Consider the following 17,515-nt stretch of genomic DNA (forward strand, 5'->3'; position numbering starts at 1 on the left):
TGCAAAATATTATATTGATCATAGTTTTACCCTTTCAAGGCTTTATTTTACTGAACCACAGAAGTGGGACTTAGACTGGATGGTATTTAAGCTTCCTTACTTCTAATGCTAAACATTCAAATTCTGTCCCATATTTTTAAATTATTTATTCGATGCCTCCCCACCCAAACTTCAAACCTTGATTTCTGTAGTACACATGATCTCAACTGAGTATAAAGAGAAGCATGGTTTGATTAACTTCACTTTTATAATTGTAAGCAGGTTGCTTCATGGTTTAAATGACTCTCAATGTGGTATAGTTTCAAACTCCATAAACGTTTTTAAAAATCATAATTACTAGTGTTTTAAAAAATAATAAAAATCCATATGTCTTGAAAATTTTATTTGAAATTTAGATATAAATTTAAGTAAAGATTTTCTAGTAATCCCACCTTTCATAAGTAATGAGTGTTAACAGTTAGGTTTATATACTTCCAGATATTTTTGTAGGTACCTATAAACATATACTTTATGAATATATGTGTGCATACATATATATTATTTTTAATAGGATTATGAATTTCCTCCTATTTTGTAACCTCTTTTCTCTTACCATGATGTTGTAATTATTCTTTCCTTATCAGTACTTGTAAGTTCACCTCCTCATTTTTAATCACTGCATAGTATGTCATTGCATAGATAATATAATTTATTTAACCAAAGTCCACTGATGGACATTTAGGATATTTCTCTTTTCCTTTTTCTTTTGCTATTAAGAACAATGCTGTAATGAATTATTTCAAACATATATCTTTGCTCACCTGTTAATTATTTTCTTGGGCTGAATTCTTAGAATAGGATTAATAAAGTCCTAGAAATGGGACAAATACTGGGCAGATTTAAAAGTTTAATATATTGCCAAAATGCTCTCTAAAAGAGTTGTGCCAGTTATAATTCCACCAGTGGTATATATGTCTTGACTAACTTCTGGATTTCCCTAATGTTTTCAATTTAATCTTAAGGTATTAAAGAGACAAATAGACACTGAGTGCTGGTGTGAAATGCATATTTTTTGCAGTATGGGCCAAACAATCTACTTTCATTTTTTAAAATTGTATACTATAACTGTGCACTGTAATTTTCTTTATATGTCAGTCATATGGTTGTAAAACTCCTGCGACTAACATTATTTATTTACTTAGGATATAAAAAATCCATCTGTTTCTGTTAAAACATAAAATCTAATGCTTGAACTTTTTAAATGAAAAAAATTGTATCTTTCTAAAGCAGCAAAATCAGGTTGTGTGCTTATATGTTTATATGTTTGTATCTGTATGTATATGCATTTGTAACTTTAGCAACTTTGTCATACTTTATTGTGTTGTAAATATCATTTGCTCTTCCTGTCGTTCCAAATAGATAATTCATACATGGACAAAAATGAACATGGTTCATCCTCTGAAAGTGAAGATGAAGCACTGGGTAAATATCATGAGGCTTTATCTAGAACACACAATTCCAGACTACCATTGGCAGATTCTAGACAAAAGAACTATACTTGGGAGACAAGACAAAAGTACAGTCCTCTGTCTGCAGAGTATGATGGATACAGTAGTGAAGCATCAATCGATGAAGGTAAGATAAGTTATTTTATTTTTTAATCAGAAATTATACTGTTGGAAAATAGATTATTTGTACCTAAAATTCCAGACATCTGTTTACACGACAGATAAGAGAGAACACTTACAATAGAGTCATGCTTCTGGAAATTTAACTTACTTAAATTCAAACTATGGACTCAAGTCAAAAATAAAAATGAAACAAACCTCCTCCTAACCAAAACACCAGGTAATTTAAATACAGTGCTAATTCAAGCCCTCATTCCTTAATAAGTGTGTGCCCTAGCAAGCATGAGATGGAAGACCTGAATCTGTTGTTCTATCAGATGAAATCAGTTCCTGTGTATCAGTTTTAGGAACTCATATAGTCTTAAGTATCTCACAGGGTTGAATATGATTCCAGCGTGTAAGTATATGCTTTTTCATTCAATATGGCCCTTAAAACACAGCCACAGACTTCAAGTGGCATACAGCAGAAGAAACAGTGATCTGTTCCATGCACCAGGAAAGACTGACAGAGATGGATTTATTGAGAGCTGATACTGTATGGTACTGTCCTTTAAAGGCATTTTCAAGGATTATTTTGTCTTTAATTGATTTTTGCCTTATGTGCTAAAATTGACTTTAGAACTCAACCTAAGTAGAATCTGCAAGTCCACTGTTACATGTTTTTACAGCTTTCTGTAAGAAATAAAAATAAGTTTTGACATTAAGTAAAGCATGTTTATTTCCATATTTAAGTAACTTGTTCACGTGATTGATATACAATGTACAACTACTTAAAGTTATTATTATCTTAATGCCTGAATATGAAGAAAAGAGCATTATATCCTAGGTATCATTTTTATTGTTATACAAAAACACACACTATCCTTGATATTGTAGCTGTGGATTGTTTTAGGACCCACTACTATCAATGACTTATGGTCTTACCCCAGTAAATATATAGTTGCCATAGAGGCCTAATCATCCATTTTTATATTTGGTTATATGCTAACTAAAGATTGGTGTACCTTTTTTTTGTTTTTATTAGTGTACAGTTATAATAATAAATTAATTAAATACCATATGACTACCATATATTAGGTTCAGTATGAAATGCTAGGAAGAAATAAAGACAATTAGACGTGGCCTTTACTTTCACATATACTTTACAGAACTAGGAAAATAAGACACGCGCTTACAAAGATAAATAAATAATGCAAAGTAGTAAAACCAGTCCCCAACAGTAAAACATCCCTGCATGTGAATAGTACAATAGAAAAGGAATGAGTTCTTAAGCTTTATACTTGTCTACATTCTGACTCTGTCACTTAAAATATCACCTGTTTTGTCTAAAATATGATAATACTTACTTTATAGGGTTATCAGGAGCATTAAGTGATACATGTGGTACAGTTTTGTCTGGCATCAAATAGGTAGGTGGTCAGTAAATGGTAGTAATTGGTGAGGATCACAACAACAGCAATGGTGAGGATAATTTCCAGTCATGAGCACCCCTGAGTTTGTAATCTGTGCCCTAGATACTTCTCTTTCTGTAGCTGCAGTTTAAGATTTTATTTTCCTACCACCTCCTTTTTCCACTTCAACCCTGCACCGTTCTCCTGTCTTGATTACTGTTCAAGTAGTTCTGTCATTCAAACATGGCTCTGTAGCCTATGGGAAGATTATCAGCAGTGAGAAGGGAAGGGTAACTTCATTGGCTCTTCAGCCCTTGCCCTAACCATTGAAACTTGTTCAAGTATTCTAGAATCATCGTCTCATCTCATTTTACCCAAATATTTATATTTAGGACCCATCTTGTACCTTAAATTATTTTTTTAGTTTATTTTTTACCTTAATTCAATACAATGTAGTACAGATTAATTTTAGAAATTCCAAAATTAGATTTATTTATTTCATAAACATTTGTGGAAAACTTAGTATAGCAGCTAGCCTAGGTACTGTGGATACAAAGATGACTAAAATTTATTGTTTCTCTCACAGAACCCACAGTCTCAGGGAGGAAGAACAGTGAGTATATGTGTAATACAATGTGATAATGATAAAAGGTGTCTTAGTTACATGAACAAAGACCTGTAGAAATACAGAGGAGAAAGTGATTCAGACTTAAAAGGAGGTAGGGATGTGGGGGGAGTGGAATGGAGGCTTCATAGAATAAGTGAAATTTGAACTGGGCCAGAATAAGAACTATTTCAATAAGCATGGAATGGTGATGGTATGAAATCATGAAAGCAAAAGAGAGTGATTTCAGTGTCTCACATTTAGGATCTGTGTATGAAGAAGGAGCAGATAATGAGACTGAATGCTATGTCCAGGAGTTTGATACATTCTTATAGGAAATGCAGAGCCCTTGAAGATTTTAAACAGGGAAGTGTAGCAACTTCAGATCAGTGTTTTTAACTATTATGAATATGAACTGGAGGTAGGGTATGCTGGAGACAGAGAAGACGGGTTAGATAAATAGTTGTGAGATCCTCATTAAATATGGAATTGGGGATGAAGAATATGTAGATTTAGGGATGGACTATGTGTAGTGAGAGAAGAGTCAAGATTTTTAGTTATTTCAGAGAGCATTACAGAATTATGTTGATGGTTGAAGATCATTTGGTTTGGGTCATGATGAGTTTGAAGGAATTGGAATATCCAGGGAGAGATGGATATTCTTGTAATTAAAATACCGTTATTAGGATTTGGAGTTGGTAGGGGTCTAAAAGATAGTTTCAGACAACAGCAGTAGAGAGCACTATGAGTCCAAAATACATCTAGTGGAGTGGGAGAAGGATTGGAGAATTTGATTAGAGCTCAGAATCTTAGGGGAAAGCAATTTTTAATTTTAAGTCATACTAATTTTTTAACATTTGCCTGTGGCTAAGAGGCAGAAGTGTATATAAAATGCCAAAAAGTTTTAGGGAAGGGAGTGAATACCATTTATGGGAAGAGTATGAGAGATCTTGAGAGAGAAAATGACATTTGGATTCAACTTGGAAGAATGATCAGAAAGTAGATGAAAATAACAAGTACAGTTATTTCTGAGAGAAGTGACTTCATAAGCACCAAAGTACAAATTGGTAAATTACAGGAATTATTTCAAAAACAGAGAAATCTACTTGGTTGCAACATAGGTTTTCATGTATGTGGGTAAATAGAGATAAAATTGGAGAGATATGGTCTAAAGCCTGGAATACCTTCCTAAGAAGTTCAAATTTAATTTGTTGGTCAGTGAGAACTCACTGAAGGTTTTTCAACAAAGAGCCATCTTCATATGAGGCTTCATGTGAAGGGAATTAATAAAAACCTGAATTACAGTAGTGGCAACAGGAATATGGGAGGATAGGAAAGACATTTTGGAGGTAGAATTTGCTGTATTTAAGAACTAAGTTTATTTCGAACATTACAATAAAGGAAGGAAGCATCAAAGATGACACTGATTTTCATGTATGACTAGGAAAGTGATGGAGTCATTAATATAAGTAGGAAATCCGAAGAGAATATTTTTTTTTGGTAGTTGGGGGAGAGTAAGAGAGATAATGAGTCGGTTTATATATGTGATGTGTCCAGATATTTAAGCAGTTCAGATGACTGCAGAGCTTGTAAACATGGCTCAAGTTAAGGAGAGAGGGTTTCAGATCATTTGCGTAGAGGATAGAAACTCTAGGACTAGATTACATTGATAAGGTAGAATGTGTGGAGAGAAAAGATGAGACAGTCATTTTCTTTCATTAGTAGGAAGATTAATTGTGTCACTGAAAGAGAAGAAAGAGTAAAAGAGATAAAGAGGAAAATTGGAAAACTGTTGTGTTTTATCAGCCATGGAAGGAGGAGAGTTTTAAGAAGGAAGGGGGTGCATAGTGTAAATACCACAGATTGGGGAGAATGAGAATTCAAACAGGGCTCTTTACATTTGTCCAATAGAAGTTGATGAGTGACTTTCAATTAAAGTTTTAGTAGAGTAGAGTAATAAGGAAAAAGATGAACTTTAAAGAGAGTAGATGGTTAAAAAAAAATATGTACATTTGCTGCTTACATTTTCCTACTGCCTTTATCTCCTTATCAACTTTCAGAGTCAAGAAGGACAAGTAATTAAAGGAGTTTGTAACTCAAGTATTCACCTTCTTTCTCACACCTACCAATGGTAAACTGGTAGCATATATTTGGGAATGAGGAGGATTTGCCTGTAATACACATCTGAGACTTCACCAGGTGGTTGCACCTCAGTGTATTTGACTTCCCTCTAGAAACACTGCTCATTTTATGGCTGTTCACTTAAGGGGGACTACTGGGTGCAGTTCTTTTAGTAAGATTTGTCTTATTTTCCGTAGGTACAAGTAAAGAGATGAGTAGATTGGGTTATACTTACTAAATGCTCTGGCCCTTTAGAACATTTATTCTGCATGCTCCACCCTACAAGTTTATAAAGGTCAAACTTGACTAATGTGGACTGAAATAACTAAACCGAGTTTCAAGGTAGAAGGAAGAATATTTTTAAGTATCCATTTTACATGACATGCTGTTACCTCATTGGTGCTGATAAGGAACCTTTTGTCCATTTCTCATCGATCCGATTAATTCCAAGTAGAGCAGCTTTGCAATAGCCAATATTGAAAATAAATCTGTGGGAGTAAAGAGAGATTAGGAAATGTCTGGATAGTGATTAGTAGAGATCAGGCAGAAGAACTTTGTGACCAAGAGTAAGAACTACCATCTAATGAGCTTCTATTGTGTGCCTGACACTGTTAGTTTTTGTACAGTTTATTACATTTTTTTAAAAATGAGCTTTTGTTGAAGTATAATTTCCATATGCACATTATTACATTTACTCCTTGCTGCAACTCATTATGTTAGGTAAGATTATCCCCATATTATAGAAATAAAAAGAAATTTTAGATCAGTTAAGTACCTTTTAGCCTAAGTGTCACATAAAAAGTTATAAAAACTGTATTTACCAAGTTCACTGCAAAATTAACATTATTTAACTTCTCCTAGGTCCTCACTACTACTTACCACCCTCCCCAACTCTATTTTACACATGATCATCTCCTTCCACTAGCCCATTAGAAGAGTTTATATATTATAAATCTGAATTTGTGATACAGATAGTCTAGAAAATTAAGAAAATGTGATGGTATATTTGTTGATCACGTTTCTCTTCTATATGGCCATATTAATCTTCCATTTCTTTTGAACTACAGAAAGAGTTGTTATCTACAAGAAAATTTTCTAGGAAAAATAAACATTAATCTAATTTATTAAATTCCTTTTGTTCACAATTTTAAGTTATTTTTACTATGTAGCTTTTAAAATTATGGGCATTTTCTAATAATCCTCTCTTACTTTAAAAGGATTTCAGAGCCAGTTAACAGGTTGTGGCTGTCTCATTTAAATTGGTGGATAGAACAACTTCTGAAATTCCACTCATACCAATTAATACTTTCTATTTTTATATTAGATAGGAGAGGCTTACTAAAGAGAATTTTATATAAAAAACAAATTTAGTGTAACATTATTAGACTGTCTTTCATTTATGACTTTTCATTCTTAGTTACCATAGAGATTACCATGCTATAGTTATATATTGCAGTATAGCTATATTATTGAAAACACCTTTTATTTTATTGGTGAGTTAAAGTGCTATTAAAGAATAATTTCCAGCATCACTCTGTCTTAGGCTATATAGCCCATATATTATTTTCTCTACCATATGGCTACATCAGAAATTTGATGCTATTAATTTTTTTGTTATTTTAAAATTAGTAATAAGCATATTTCTTTATTCCTTTTATTTAAATGTTACTATCAAAATAATTTATTGTTTTAGAGGCATTTATTTTTATATTAGCTTAAGTACATTTTAACTGCTTTATAAAGACTTTTATTAGTTTCTACAATTTCTTTGTGAAAAAGGTAAGTACAAAAAGTTCTGTATTTTCCAGATGCCTTTTATACAAACCATTTAGTGACTGAGAGTAGTGAAGGTTAGCTATATTCCATGATTTATCTATTTAGGATATTGGTAAACTTTTTCTTTGATTTCAGGTTCTTTGCTCTTTGAGGAATTCTTTTTTGTATATATATTTTTTAATATGGTCAATTTGAAAGACAATTGATTTTGAAGACCTTTACTACTTCTTGGATGTTTTTGGAGATCTTTTTATATGATGATGATCAACTGCTCCCAATAATGTAGAATTCTTTAATAGTACTATTTTTGCAGGCCTCCTCTAGCCTATAAGATGGGGGATGTCTTTGTGCATTTTAGATAAAAGTACAAATTAGAAAAAAGTACCATCTTTAAGTAAAGGCTACACCATTAGAATACAAGTCACAGGTACAGATAACACCTGTGTAAGAAGAAAAAGGCCTCCATCACTTCCTTCAGGTGCAAGACTTGCTAAGCCCAATACAGCCTTATTTCAGTACCCCCTTCAGTAATTTTTTACACTGCACAAACTACACAACTATATGGAGTCGCCCTAAATGTTCCAATCTTAAAATAATTTGGTGGAATTGCTGTGTTTTTTCATGGTCAGTCTATATAGAGCCTTCACAGTTTTTTGTCTGAAATACTTACCTGGCAGCAGGTAGCTAGAATGATAGAAATTAGATGATAAACATTATGGATATCCTTAATTTATTGATTATAAAACTGACACCCACATTGTGTGACACTCAAGTTCACACAACTCATTAATGGCAAAAATGAAGTTATAAGTGAGTAAATAGGAAACAGGTAAATGCTTTTAAAAAGACTTATTTAGTAGCCAAGTGAATAGATGAGATGCAATATAAATTGAATGTGGGCTGTGTCCATTGTTAGGGGTTCAGGTATGTCTAGTAAGTGAAGAAATGGTGCTCACAAAAATCTGTCAGTTACTGGAACCTGACAGATCCCAGGTTTCTGTTAACAAAACCTAAAAGTGGTCAGTCTTAGATATGTTTGGAAAGTATTACATATACTGATCATGTACAAATGGACTGACAATAATGTTATTACCTTGTGCTTACTGATGACTAGTTAGATATAACAGGGTGGCAGAGGGAGGTTTCAGCTGACAAGGGTATCTGTACTCCCTGTAAGTTCAGTCTTACCAAAAAAAGGTAGATCTCATAGGAAATTATTGGTAATGAGGGAAGCAAATCTACTTGGACGCTAGAATATGAGACAGTCTATTGTAGTTTACAAGCTGCCAGAAAGCAATATACCAGAAATGTGATGGATTTTACAAAGGGAATTTTGACAAGTTACAAGTTTACAGTTCTAAGGTAGTGAAAGTGTCTAAACTAAGGCATCTAGGAAGAGATACCTTGATTCAAAGAAAGCCAATAGGTCAGGAACCCCTCTTTCAGCTTGGAAGTCACATAGTTGGCATCTGCTGTTCCCTTGCTCCTGGGCTCCATTGCTTTCAGCCTCTTTTTTGTGGGGGTTCCTCACTTTGCTTCTCTGAGGCTGGCTTTCATCTCTTGGTTTCCGTTGGCTCTCTCCAGATTCTGGCTTGCTTAACATCTCATGGCCATGTCTCCTGGGCTCCAAGCATCTCTAAATATCCATGTCTCTGTTCTCCAAGTGTTGGCATCTGTGTCAGCTCTGTCTAATGTGGCTGTCAACACAGCAACTCTGGATGACTCTTCACTGCTTTAGGGTGAAGGAGAAACCTGTAAACCTGCACTATGGGCCTGCCCTAAGATGAAAGAGCCCTCAAGTCAGAGAGATGTTTATTAATGTGGCTTTAGTAGCATTTGACATGAAATTTAACAGTATGTTCATTTTATTATCTAGGTAAATTAAAGTTTATCTTTTATAGAAGTAATTACCAAATGTTATAAGTTGTCAGCAGGATTATTTATCAGAGTAGTCTAGTAATTTCCAAATTATTTATTTTTAGAAATTGTTGTGATCTTTTGATTGATACTGGTGCTACTAGCTAAATGATATGCTTTTCTGAAGCACGATTTTACATAGGAAAATGCCTCATACTCTTCCAGTTCTTTCTTTGTTAAATCTGTTGTCACTAGTTGACTTTTAGTTTTAAAAACTAGAAACTTTTTCTCAACATTAATGAAATTTTTCATGGTATACAATCCTATATCAGCTTCTGATTAACTAAACAACAATTATATTAAACAGTTTTCTACCAAAAAACTCACAAAAGTAATTTATTGCAATGTCATATTTAATAAAGTTGAATGTAACCCTTCAGAATAGACAAGTGAGAAAGGGAAAGAAAGAGGTGTGAACACTTGGACTCTGTTATTGAACTGGCTGAGTTTAAATCCTGACTCTGCCATCTTCCTCTCTATATTCAAGTTTTCTTATCTGGCAAATGGGCACAATGATAATAAAATAGAGTACAAAAGTGAGTTAATAGTTGTTTATAACAGTAACTGAAGGAATAACTGATAAGAATTTGTTCTCATTTTATTAATAAAATTGATATTATTATGCTGTTATTGCTGTATATTCAGTAAGTTTGTGAGACTCAGTAGATCATTAAAAAGGGGTTTCCTTACCCAGGGGCATCTCTCCAGCCCCAAATAGCTGGGCCTCCATTGTCTCACTCCAGTTACAAAGTACCTGCAGTGACCACCATTACCACCCACCCCTCTATTTTCCTTAGTTCTTTTACTGCCAGGGCTACAATTCGGGTAAGGCACATGAGGGGAATGTAGGTAGGAGTAGGTAACAAAAATCTGGGTGGGCCAAATGGACACTGAGCACTAGGGGTGCTAGTGCCATGGCTGTCTCCTTCACTGGTGTCTGTGGGAACAGGTCCTAGAGGACTGTGGATATTAAGGCAGCTCCTACCCAGAACTCCTAGGGAAAGCCAGGCAGGAGGCATCAGTCAACGCTCTGGAGTCTTTGTGGTACTGAGGGGGCAGGACGTATGGAAACTACTTGCTTATACACCAAACAACCTTGAAGAAAGGCTAGAACAGGGTCCAAATGAGAAAGCCAAAGTTCTACTGGGGCTGTACAGCTGAATATCAGCCTGAATGGATCCCTGATTATGGATTGATTATTAATGAGATAGGTGAAGCCCTATAATTTACAAAGTTACTTTCCCAGAGGAAATGTGTTTGATGGGGGAGAAGGGTTGAGTATATGCAACTCGTGAATGTATAATATTTGTACTGCTATTGAGAAATATCTAACGCATGTTAAGTGGCCAAAGCTAGTACAGAACAATTCAGGTACTACTACTTTTTACATATGAAAGGGGGAATTCATTTGAATTGCTCATATATATATATATATATATATGGAAGGAAAAACAAAAGCATAAAAAAATAACTATGAGGGAGTGAGAGAGGGAACAGAACGGGTTAGAGGGGACAGGGATGGAAGCTAAACTTCTCTGACAAGCCTTGCTTTACATAAGTATAAAACAATTAAATTAAAAAGCAAATTCCCTAAAAACTGAAAGCACAATGAAACAAGTGAACTTAACTGTGTATAGAGTTAGTTTACCCATTAGAGAGAAGGGGATTATATATATATATTTTTTAAATTGCAAGTTGGGTTAGTAGAAGAACATTGTTATGATAAGCTAAGTACCCTATTGTAGTTGTCTCTTCTATGGTAGTAGCAGTGAGGAAAGAAATGGGAAGATACGAGACCTATTTTAGAACTAGAATCAGCACAGTTTGGATTTAGCCCTCAGTGTGAGGGCTAATGCATTCATTTTCTTTGGCTAAAAGTAGCTCTAGTTGGTTTCTGTTGCTTACTGAGACCCTCAGTGTGCGGGATAATGAAAAGAGAAATCTCGGATAAATTCCGATTAAGCAGTGAAGATGGGATGAGAAAGACTAGGAAGGGAATAACCATCTTTTGGACATGTTAAGACTCCTTGGAATAACCACTTAGAAATATTAAGTTGATGGGTCAGTGTATGCATCAGTACTCAGATGTGAGGTCTAGGCTAGAAATATGAATTTGGGAATCATAAGTATACAGATAGTATTTAAAACCAGGTACTCTATGTTGCTTATTTATGATACATACCACACTGCAGTCAAACCTGCCTCACAGATTATTCCAGATTTTTTATGAGATTTGATTAGCATAATTTTGACAAGATAAATTTCAATAACATGGGCATGGAATATGTGTGTGTGTGCATTTAAATCTCACAACACGTTATGGTCCTTTTGTAGTGGCTTCTCAGTTTAAAGCAGTTCTCCATTCTCTGGAAACTCTAATTTCTAGGCCTGGGCCTGGAGCAGTTATGTCTGTCTTTCATGGCCCTTACAACTTTGGTCATAGCTGTTTGATCCAGTGTTCTAAAGGAAAGGTATATAAAACGTCTGCTTTTGAATCCCTAGAGGAATCCTGATTCATGCCCTTTTTGAAGCCTAGTTGTTTAATCATTTATTGGAGTTAGTGATAAATATATCCTTGCATTTTTCTAATGCATTCGTTTTCTTTGGCTAAAAGTAGCTCTAGTTGGTTTCTGTTGCTTACTGATACAGAAATGTTCTGTACAGACCCTTGTGTTTGACTATCTGAAGTTGTGTAATAAATTCAGATAATTCTTTTGAGACCTGTTAGAAATTTCACCTTAATATGTTTCCCCATTTAAAAAATGCTGGTGTCTGTCCTTTTGTGGAAACCTTCCCTTGTTTGAGACAATGTTTAATGAGTTGAGACTGTAGGAATTTTTTATTTGAATTTCAAAACTGAACAGGGTCCATATTCCAGCAAATGTGACAGATTTATTCTTTCAGGATCTAGCAGCTTTGATATTAAAGATATCTTGCTGCTCAGACTTTTTTCTTCTAAGAATAAAAGATTTTCCTTCCTTGGACTTTCCAGGAAGTGATTCTCTTTAATAATAGTATATTTTATAGTAGACCATTTATAATTTTTCATGTGTTTAGATTTAAAAAGAATAGAGGTATTTAGTGCTACACACATTCAGCTGAAAGTTTCTTATACATTGAAAAATGTAGAAGTAAATTTCATCAGTGTAAATTAATAAACAGAATATTTTCATAATGTATTGCAAAACCTTATTTTAAGCCAAAATCTGTTTATACAAAACAGTGCTTAATTCAAATTAAGTGCTTTTCTCAATTAATTAGATTTCTGTAAAAAATATATGAGACGCTTTGGATGCAGTTAATTGTAAGTTCATTTATTTCAGACCCTTACATTTCAAATTAATGTTTTAAAATTTATAAATTTAGTACATTTTGAGAGAGGACATATTTCAGTTTCTTTTTCCATTCAGACAGAATGAACTTTAAAAACAGAATAATCCTACCAGCATTGTTGAAGGAATACTCTTTTCTATGAGATGGAAGCTTTGAAAAAAGCCTCTTCTAGCTATTTCATGTCTCTGAAGTAATAGTAAAGCGATGTTTATAAACCAGAATGATTTTTACCAAATGAAATTTCTCGTTTTCCTGTACTTTGGTTTGGAATAACGTTTAGAGATAGCATTAGGTTTGTATTTATCAGTAATAAGCAGTAGACTCTGTGTATATGAAATCAAATAAAATATTAGTAATAAGGGAGTAAGATTATAGTATGTTAAAACAAATTAGATTTTATAAGTCCTTAGGGAATATCTCTTTTTTTTTTTAACTTTCGTGTTGTATGGTATAACATATATACAAAGCAAAGAAATAAAAAAGCAATAGTTTTCAAAGCATTTTTTAACAAGTAGTTACAAGACAGATCCCAGAGTTTGTCATGGGCTACCATATGATCTCAGATTTTTCCTGCTAGCTCCAGAATATAGAAGACCAGAAGTGTTAAATATTTTTTTATCACTACAATTGACTTTTTTTCCTTTTTTTGTGAAAAATAACATATATACAAAAAAGCAATTAATTTCAAAGCACAGCACCACAATTAGTTGTAGAACGTATTTCAGACTTTGACATGGGTTATAATTCCACAGTTTTAGGTTTTTACTTCTAACTGCTCTAAGATGCTGGAGATTAAAAGAGATATCAATTTAGTGATTCAGCAATCATATTCATTTGTTAAATCTTGTCTTCTCTGTATAACTCCACCATCATCTTTGATCTTTCTATCCCTCTTTTTAGTATTTGGGCTATGGCCATTCTAACTTTTTCATGTTACAGGGGTCTGTCAGTAATATGGTAGGGAGATGAAATGAGCTGATGTTCTCGAGAGGCTGGGCCTCTAGGTTTCAGGACTTATCTGGTCCAGAGACCCAACTGGAGGTTGTAGGTTTCTGGAAAGTTGCACTAGTGCATGGAACCTTTGTAGAATCTTATATATTGCCCTAAGTGTTCTTTAGGATTGGCTGGAATGGTCCTGGTTGGGGGTTAGCAGGGTATGATAGGTAGCAAGTTCTACCTGAAGCTTCCGTAAGATCAACCTCCAGGGTAGCCTCTCTTTGAACTGTCTCTTCCACTGATACTTTTTTATTCACACTTCTTTTCCCCCTTTTGGTCAGGATGGAATTGTTGATCCCACAGTGCCAGGTCTGGATTCATCCCTGGGAATCATCTCCCACATTGCCAAGGAGGCGTTCACCCCTGGATGTCATGTTCCATGTAGTGGGGAGGGCAATGATTTCACTTGCAAAGTTAGGCTTAGTGAGAGTGAGGCCATGTCTGAGCAACAAAAGAGGTCCTCTAGAAGTAACTCTTAGTCATACCTGTAGGTAGGCTAAGCTTTTCTGCTACCTAGGTAAGCTTCACAAGAGTAAGTCTCAAGATCAAGGGCATAGCCTATTGACTTGGGTGTCCCTAAAATTTGACACAGTATCAGAGGATACCCTGATGATAAGGTTTGATTGTTCCATATTTTTCTCCCATTCCTCAGGGGACTTTGGCTGACAATCACATACTTTGCTGTCTTTGTTTTTTGGTTAACAAAGCTACTTTCAGAAATAAAAATATTTGACAAACTGCAGCAGAAGTATTGTTTGTTTTACCTTTATACATTTACTAGCATTATGTTAATTATCAGGTAGAACATAATTTATATACTTGTTTCTCTTTTAAAGTACTTTTTTGTTGAAGATGAAGTTCTGACTTTATAGCTAACCATGTGTACTTTTAGAGAAACCTTAGAGTGAAGTAGTGTTAACAGTCCATACAGTCAGAGAGAAGTGTTTCCTGGCTGGCTTGCCAAAATATGTTGCCAGATTTGACTTCCTAGTTTTTTGGCCATGCTGTGACAAAGACAGGGGCACAGCACAGCATAGAGTAAGCAGGCAAAAAACATGCTGAGAATACATGGAAGAGGACATGGGGGCACTCTGGCAAAAACAGGTGAGAAAGGTAAGAGGCTCCTCTATCATTTTTTATTTTAACTTTTTGTGTCTTCTCCCTTGGTTCTTTTTCTGTTTAACTAAAGGTATGTCAATTTTATTGATATTTCTCAAAAAATAAGCATTTGGTTTTATTGATTTTCTTTATTGTTTGTATTCCCTTTTTCATTTATCTCCACTCTAATCTTTATTATTTCCTTCCTTTTTGCTCACGTTGGGTTTACTGTGTTCTTCTTTTTCTCCAGGTGTGAGGTTAGGTTATTGATTTGAGATCTTCCTTCTTTTTTTTTTAAATGAAAGCCAATTTTATTGAAATTCTCCAAAATTTATCATCATTGTGTTACTTTATGTCCTTTATTATTTCATTGTTCTTTTATAGCTTTTTCTTTTTCTTTTTTTTGTCCTGGGTTACCCAGTTAGGAGCCTCTGATCTATTCTGATTAAGTTTCTTCTCAATATTCATTGCCAACACCTGGCTTCTGAAGGAAAGACATTTGGTCTTTTCAATCATTTGTTGATCGGGTGAGACTGCATTGTTACCTGTAATCACATGACCTAATTTAGAATCAATTTTGGCATCCAGTCTTGCATTTCTAATCAAATTCATAATCCACCTTTCAGCTTCTTCTGGAGTGATGTGAAATTTATCTGTCAACATGTAAATATGATACTTTGGTGGATGCGACAAAAAGTCTCAAATGTAAAGAGGCGAACATTTTCAATGAAATCCTCAAGACAAGCCACCAAGAAACAGTCATAAACAAGAACTAATTCACAATCTCTTAGCTTTTTCTGATCGCCATCAAAGTCAAAGTTAACATAAACATTCAAAAGCTCTGTATTTGGATTTGTATTCATGTAAGACTCCTGCTGAATAACTTTGACTAGGTCTTTTAACACCTGCTGGCATTTTCAAGCATCTTTGTTATGACAGCTGTAGTCAAGTAGCAGAGAATATGAGGACACATTGTATTACATTGAGATACTGTGGCTTGTAAAGGAAGGGATTAATAGTATTATCGCATCCTTTGTGGTGATTGAAGAAAACAGAGACCAGTAAATGAGCCATGTTTGTTGCTGATAGTGGATAACTCACAGAATTATTATCTGTGATCTCTTTTAAGTATGTAAGATCTTCCATGGTTGTATCCCAGTTCTGCATTAAGATTTCAGAGGCCAGTTTTCCTCAGAGTGAACTCAAAGCATTTCTAACCATTGCTGGAACCAACACTCTAAAACGTAAAGATACCCTGCTGCCTCTGAGTAATTCCCACATTCATTTTGGAATTTTGCGTACTTGTAGATTGTGTCTAAATAGTCCTGCATAAACCCATGCTTGTCCATAGCACCCGACCATCCCTGGTTTGATCACATTTACCTTGTAGTTTCTGAATCTTCAAACATCTTCACGATTGGTTCTTTTTCTGCCTGAAGCATTTCAGCTATGCAACAGTTGTGGTTCTTTTTTCTCTCAAAGCATGAGGAATACCATCAGAATGAAGGTTTTTGTATGCATCTATAGTAAGTCTACCATTTTGGTATCACTGAGAAGATCCAGTTTCCCTTTTAGTAATTCTTTTTCATTATATATCTCCTTTATGGAGAGAAACTCAAGCAGCATAAAGACTAGATGCCAATTCAAAAAGTGCACAATGTGAGTAGTCAATTTGTACTTCATCATCTTGCCAAAGAAAAGATTCTTCCTTCTTTTTTAGTATAAGAATTTACAGGTATAAATTTCCTTCTGAGCACTGACTTTGCTGCATCCCATACATTTCTTTATATTGTGTTTTCATTTTAATTTTTTGCAAGGTATTTCCTAATTTCTCTTGTGGCTTCTTCTTCAACCCATTGATTTTCTAGTAGTGTATTGTTTTGCTTCCACATATTTTTTAATTTTCCAGTTCTCCCTCTTATTAATTTCTACTTTCATTCCATTATGGCTAGAGAAGATTTTGTGTATGATTTCAGTTTTTAAAAATGTATTGGTACTTGTTTTGTGTCCTAACATATGGTATATCCTAGAGAATGATCTACGGGCATATGAGAAAAATGTGTATTCTGCTGCTCGTGGGTGAAATGTTTTAGATTTATCTGTTAGGTTTAGTTGGTATATGGTATTTTTCATGTTCTTTATTTCATTCTTGATCATTTGTTTAGGTGTTCCTTATATTATTGAAAATTGTTTATTGAAATCTCCTACAGTTTCAGTTTCCTTGGCTGTACAAGCAAATAACATGCAATGGTGCAGCTTAGATAATGGGAATTTAATGGCTCACAATTTTGAGGCCAGGTAATATTCCAAATCATGGCATCATCAATGCTTCCTTCCAAAGACTGTGACATTCTGGGGCGGGCAGACAGTTACCCATGGTCATTGGTTCTTTTGTCACATGGCAGTGCACATGGCATTGCACATGAAAATGTGGCAACTTGAATTTCAGTTTCTTACTTCCCATGGCTCTCTCATTCTCTGCCTGAATTTCATTCATTTTATAAAGGACTCCAGAATTAGGATTAAGACCCATTCTAATTGGGTTGGGCCACACATCAACTAAGATAGCATCATCAAAAGCTCATACTCTCAGAAATGTAACAAAATAAGATATTAGTGCCTAAGAGATTTCAAATAGAGTTGAGAGGCTATTCTGAAGTTACTCTTATGCA

The 17,515-nt window shown here is 34.4% G+C and overlaps 1 protein-coding gene and 1 pseudogene across 7 annotated transcripts in view; one reads left to right on the plus strand and one right to left on the minus strand.

The window, feature by feature from the left end:
• Positions 1–17,515, plus strand: part of SYT14 (synaptotagmin 14) — a 297,741-nt gene that overhangs the window by 111,499 nt on the left and 168,727 nt on the right. For 6 of the 7 annotated variants that reach the window (XR_013174311.1, XM_077157697.1, XM_077157698.1 and 3 more), the window contains one exon: positions 1,399–1,614. Coding sequence is in view for 5 of the 7 variants with exons in the window: in XM_077157697.1 (XP_077013812.1) it covers positions 1,399–1,614 (216 nt within the window). In the remaining 2 variants the exon portion in view is untranslated. Of the gene's footprint in view, positions 1–1,398; positions 1,615–17,515 lie in introns of those variants that run through there. The other variant, XM_077157699.1, reaches the window with a different exon arrangement.
• Positions 15,222–16,529, minus strand: LOC143679211 (eukaryotic translation initiation factor 3 subunit E pseudogene; annotated as a pseudogene).

Source organism: Tamandua tetradactyla, chromosome 4, assembly GCF_023851605.1.
Source record: "Tamandua tetradactyla isolate mTamTet1 chromosome 4, mTamTet1.pri, whole genome shotgun sequence".
Classification (NCBI taxonomy): domain Eukaryota; kingdom Metazoa; phylum Chordata; class Mammalia; order Pilosa; family Myrmecophagidae; genus Tamandua; species Tamandua tetradactyla.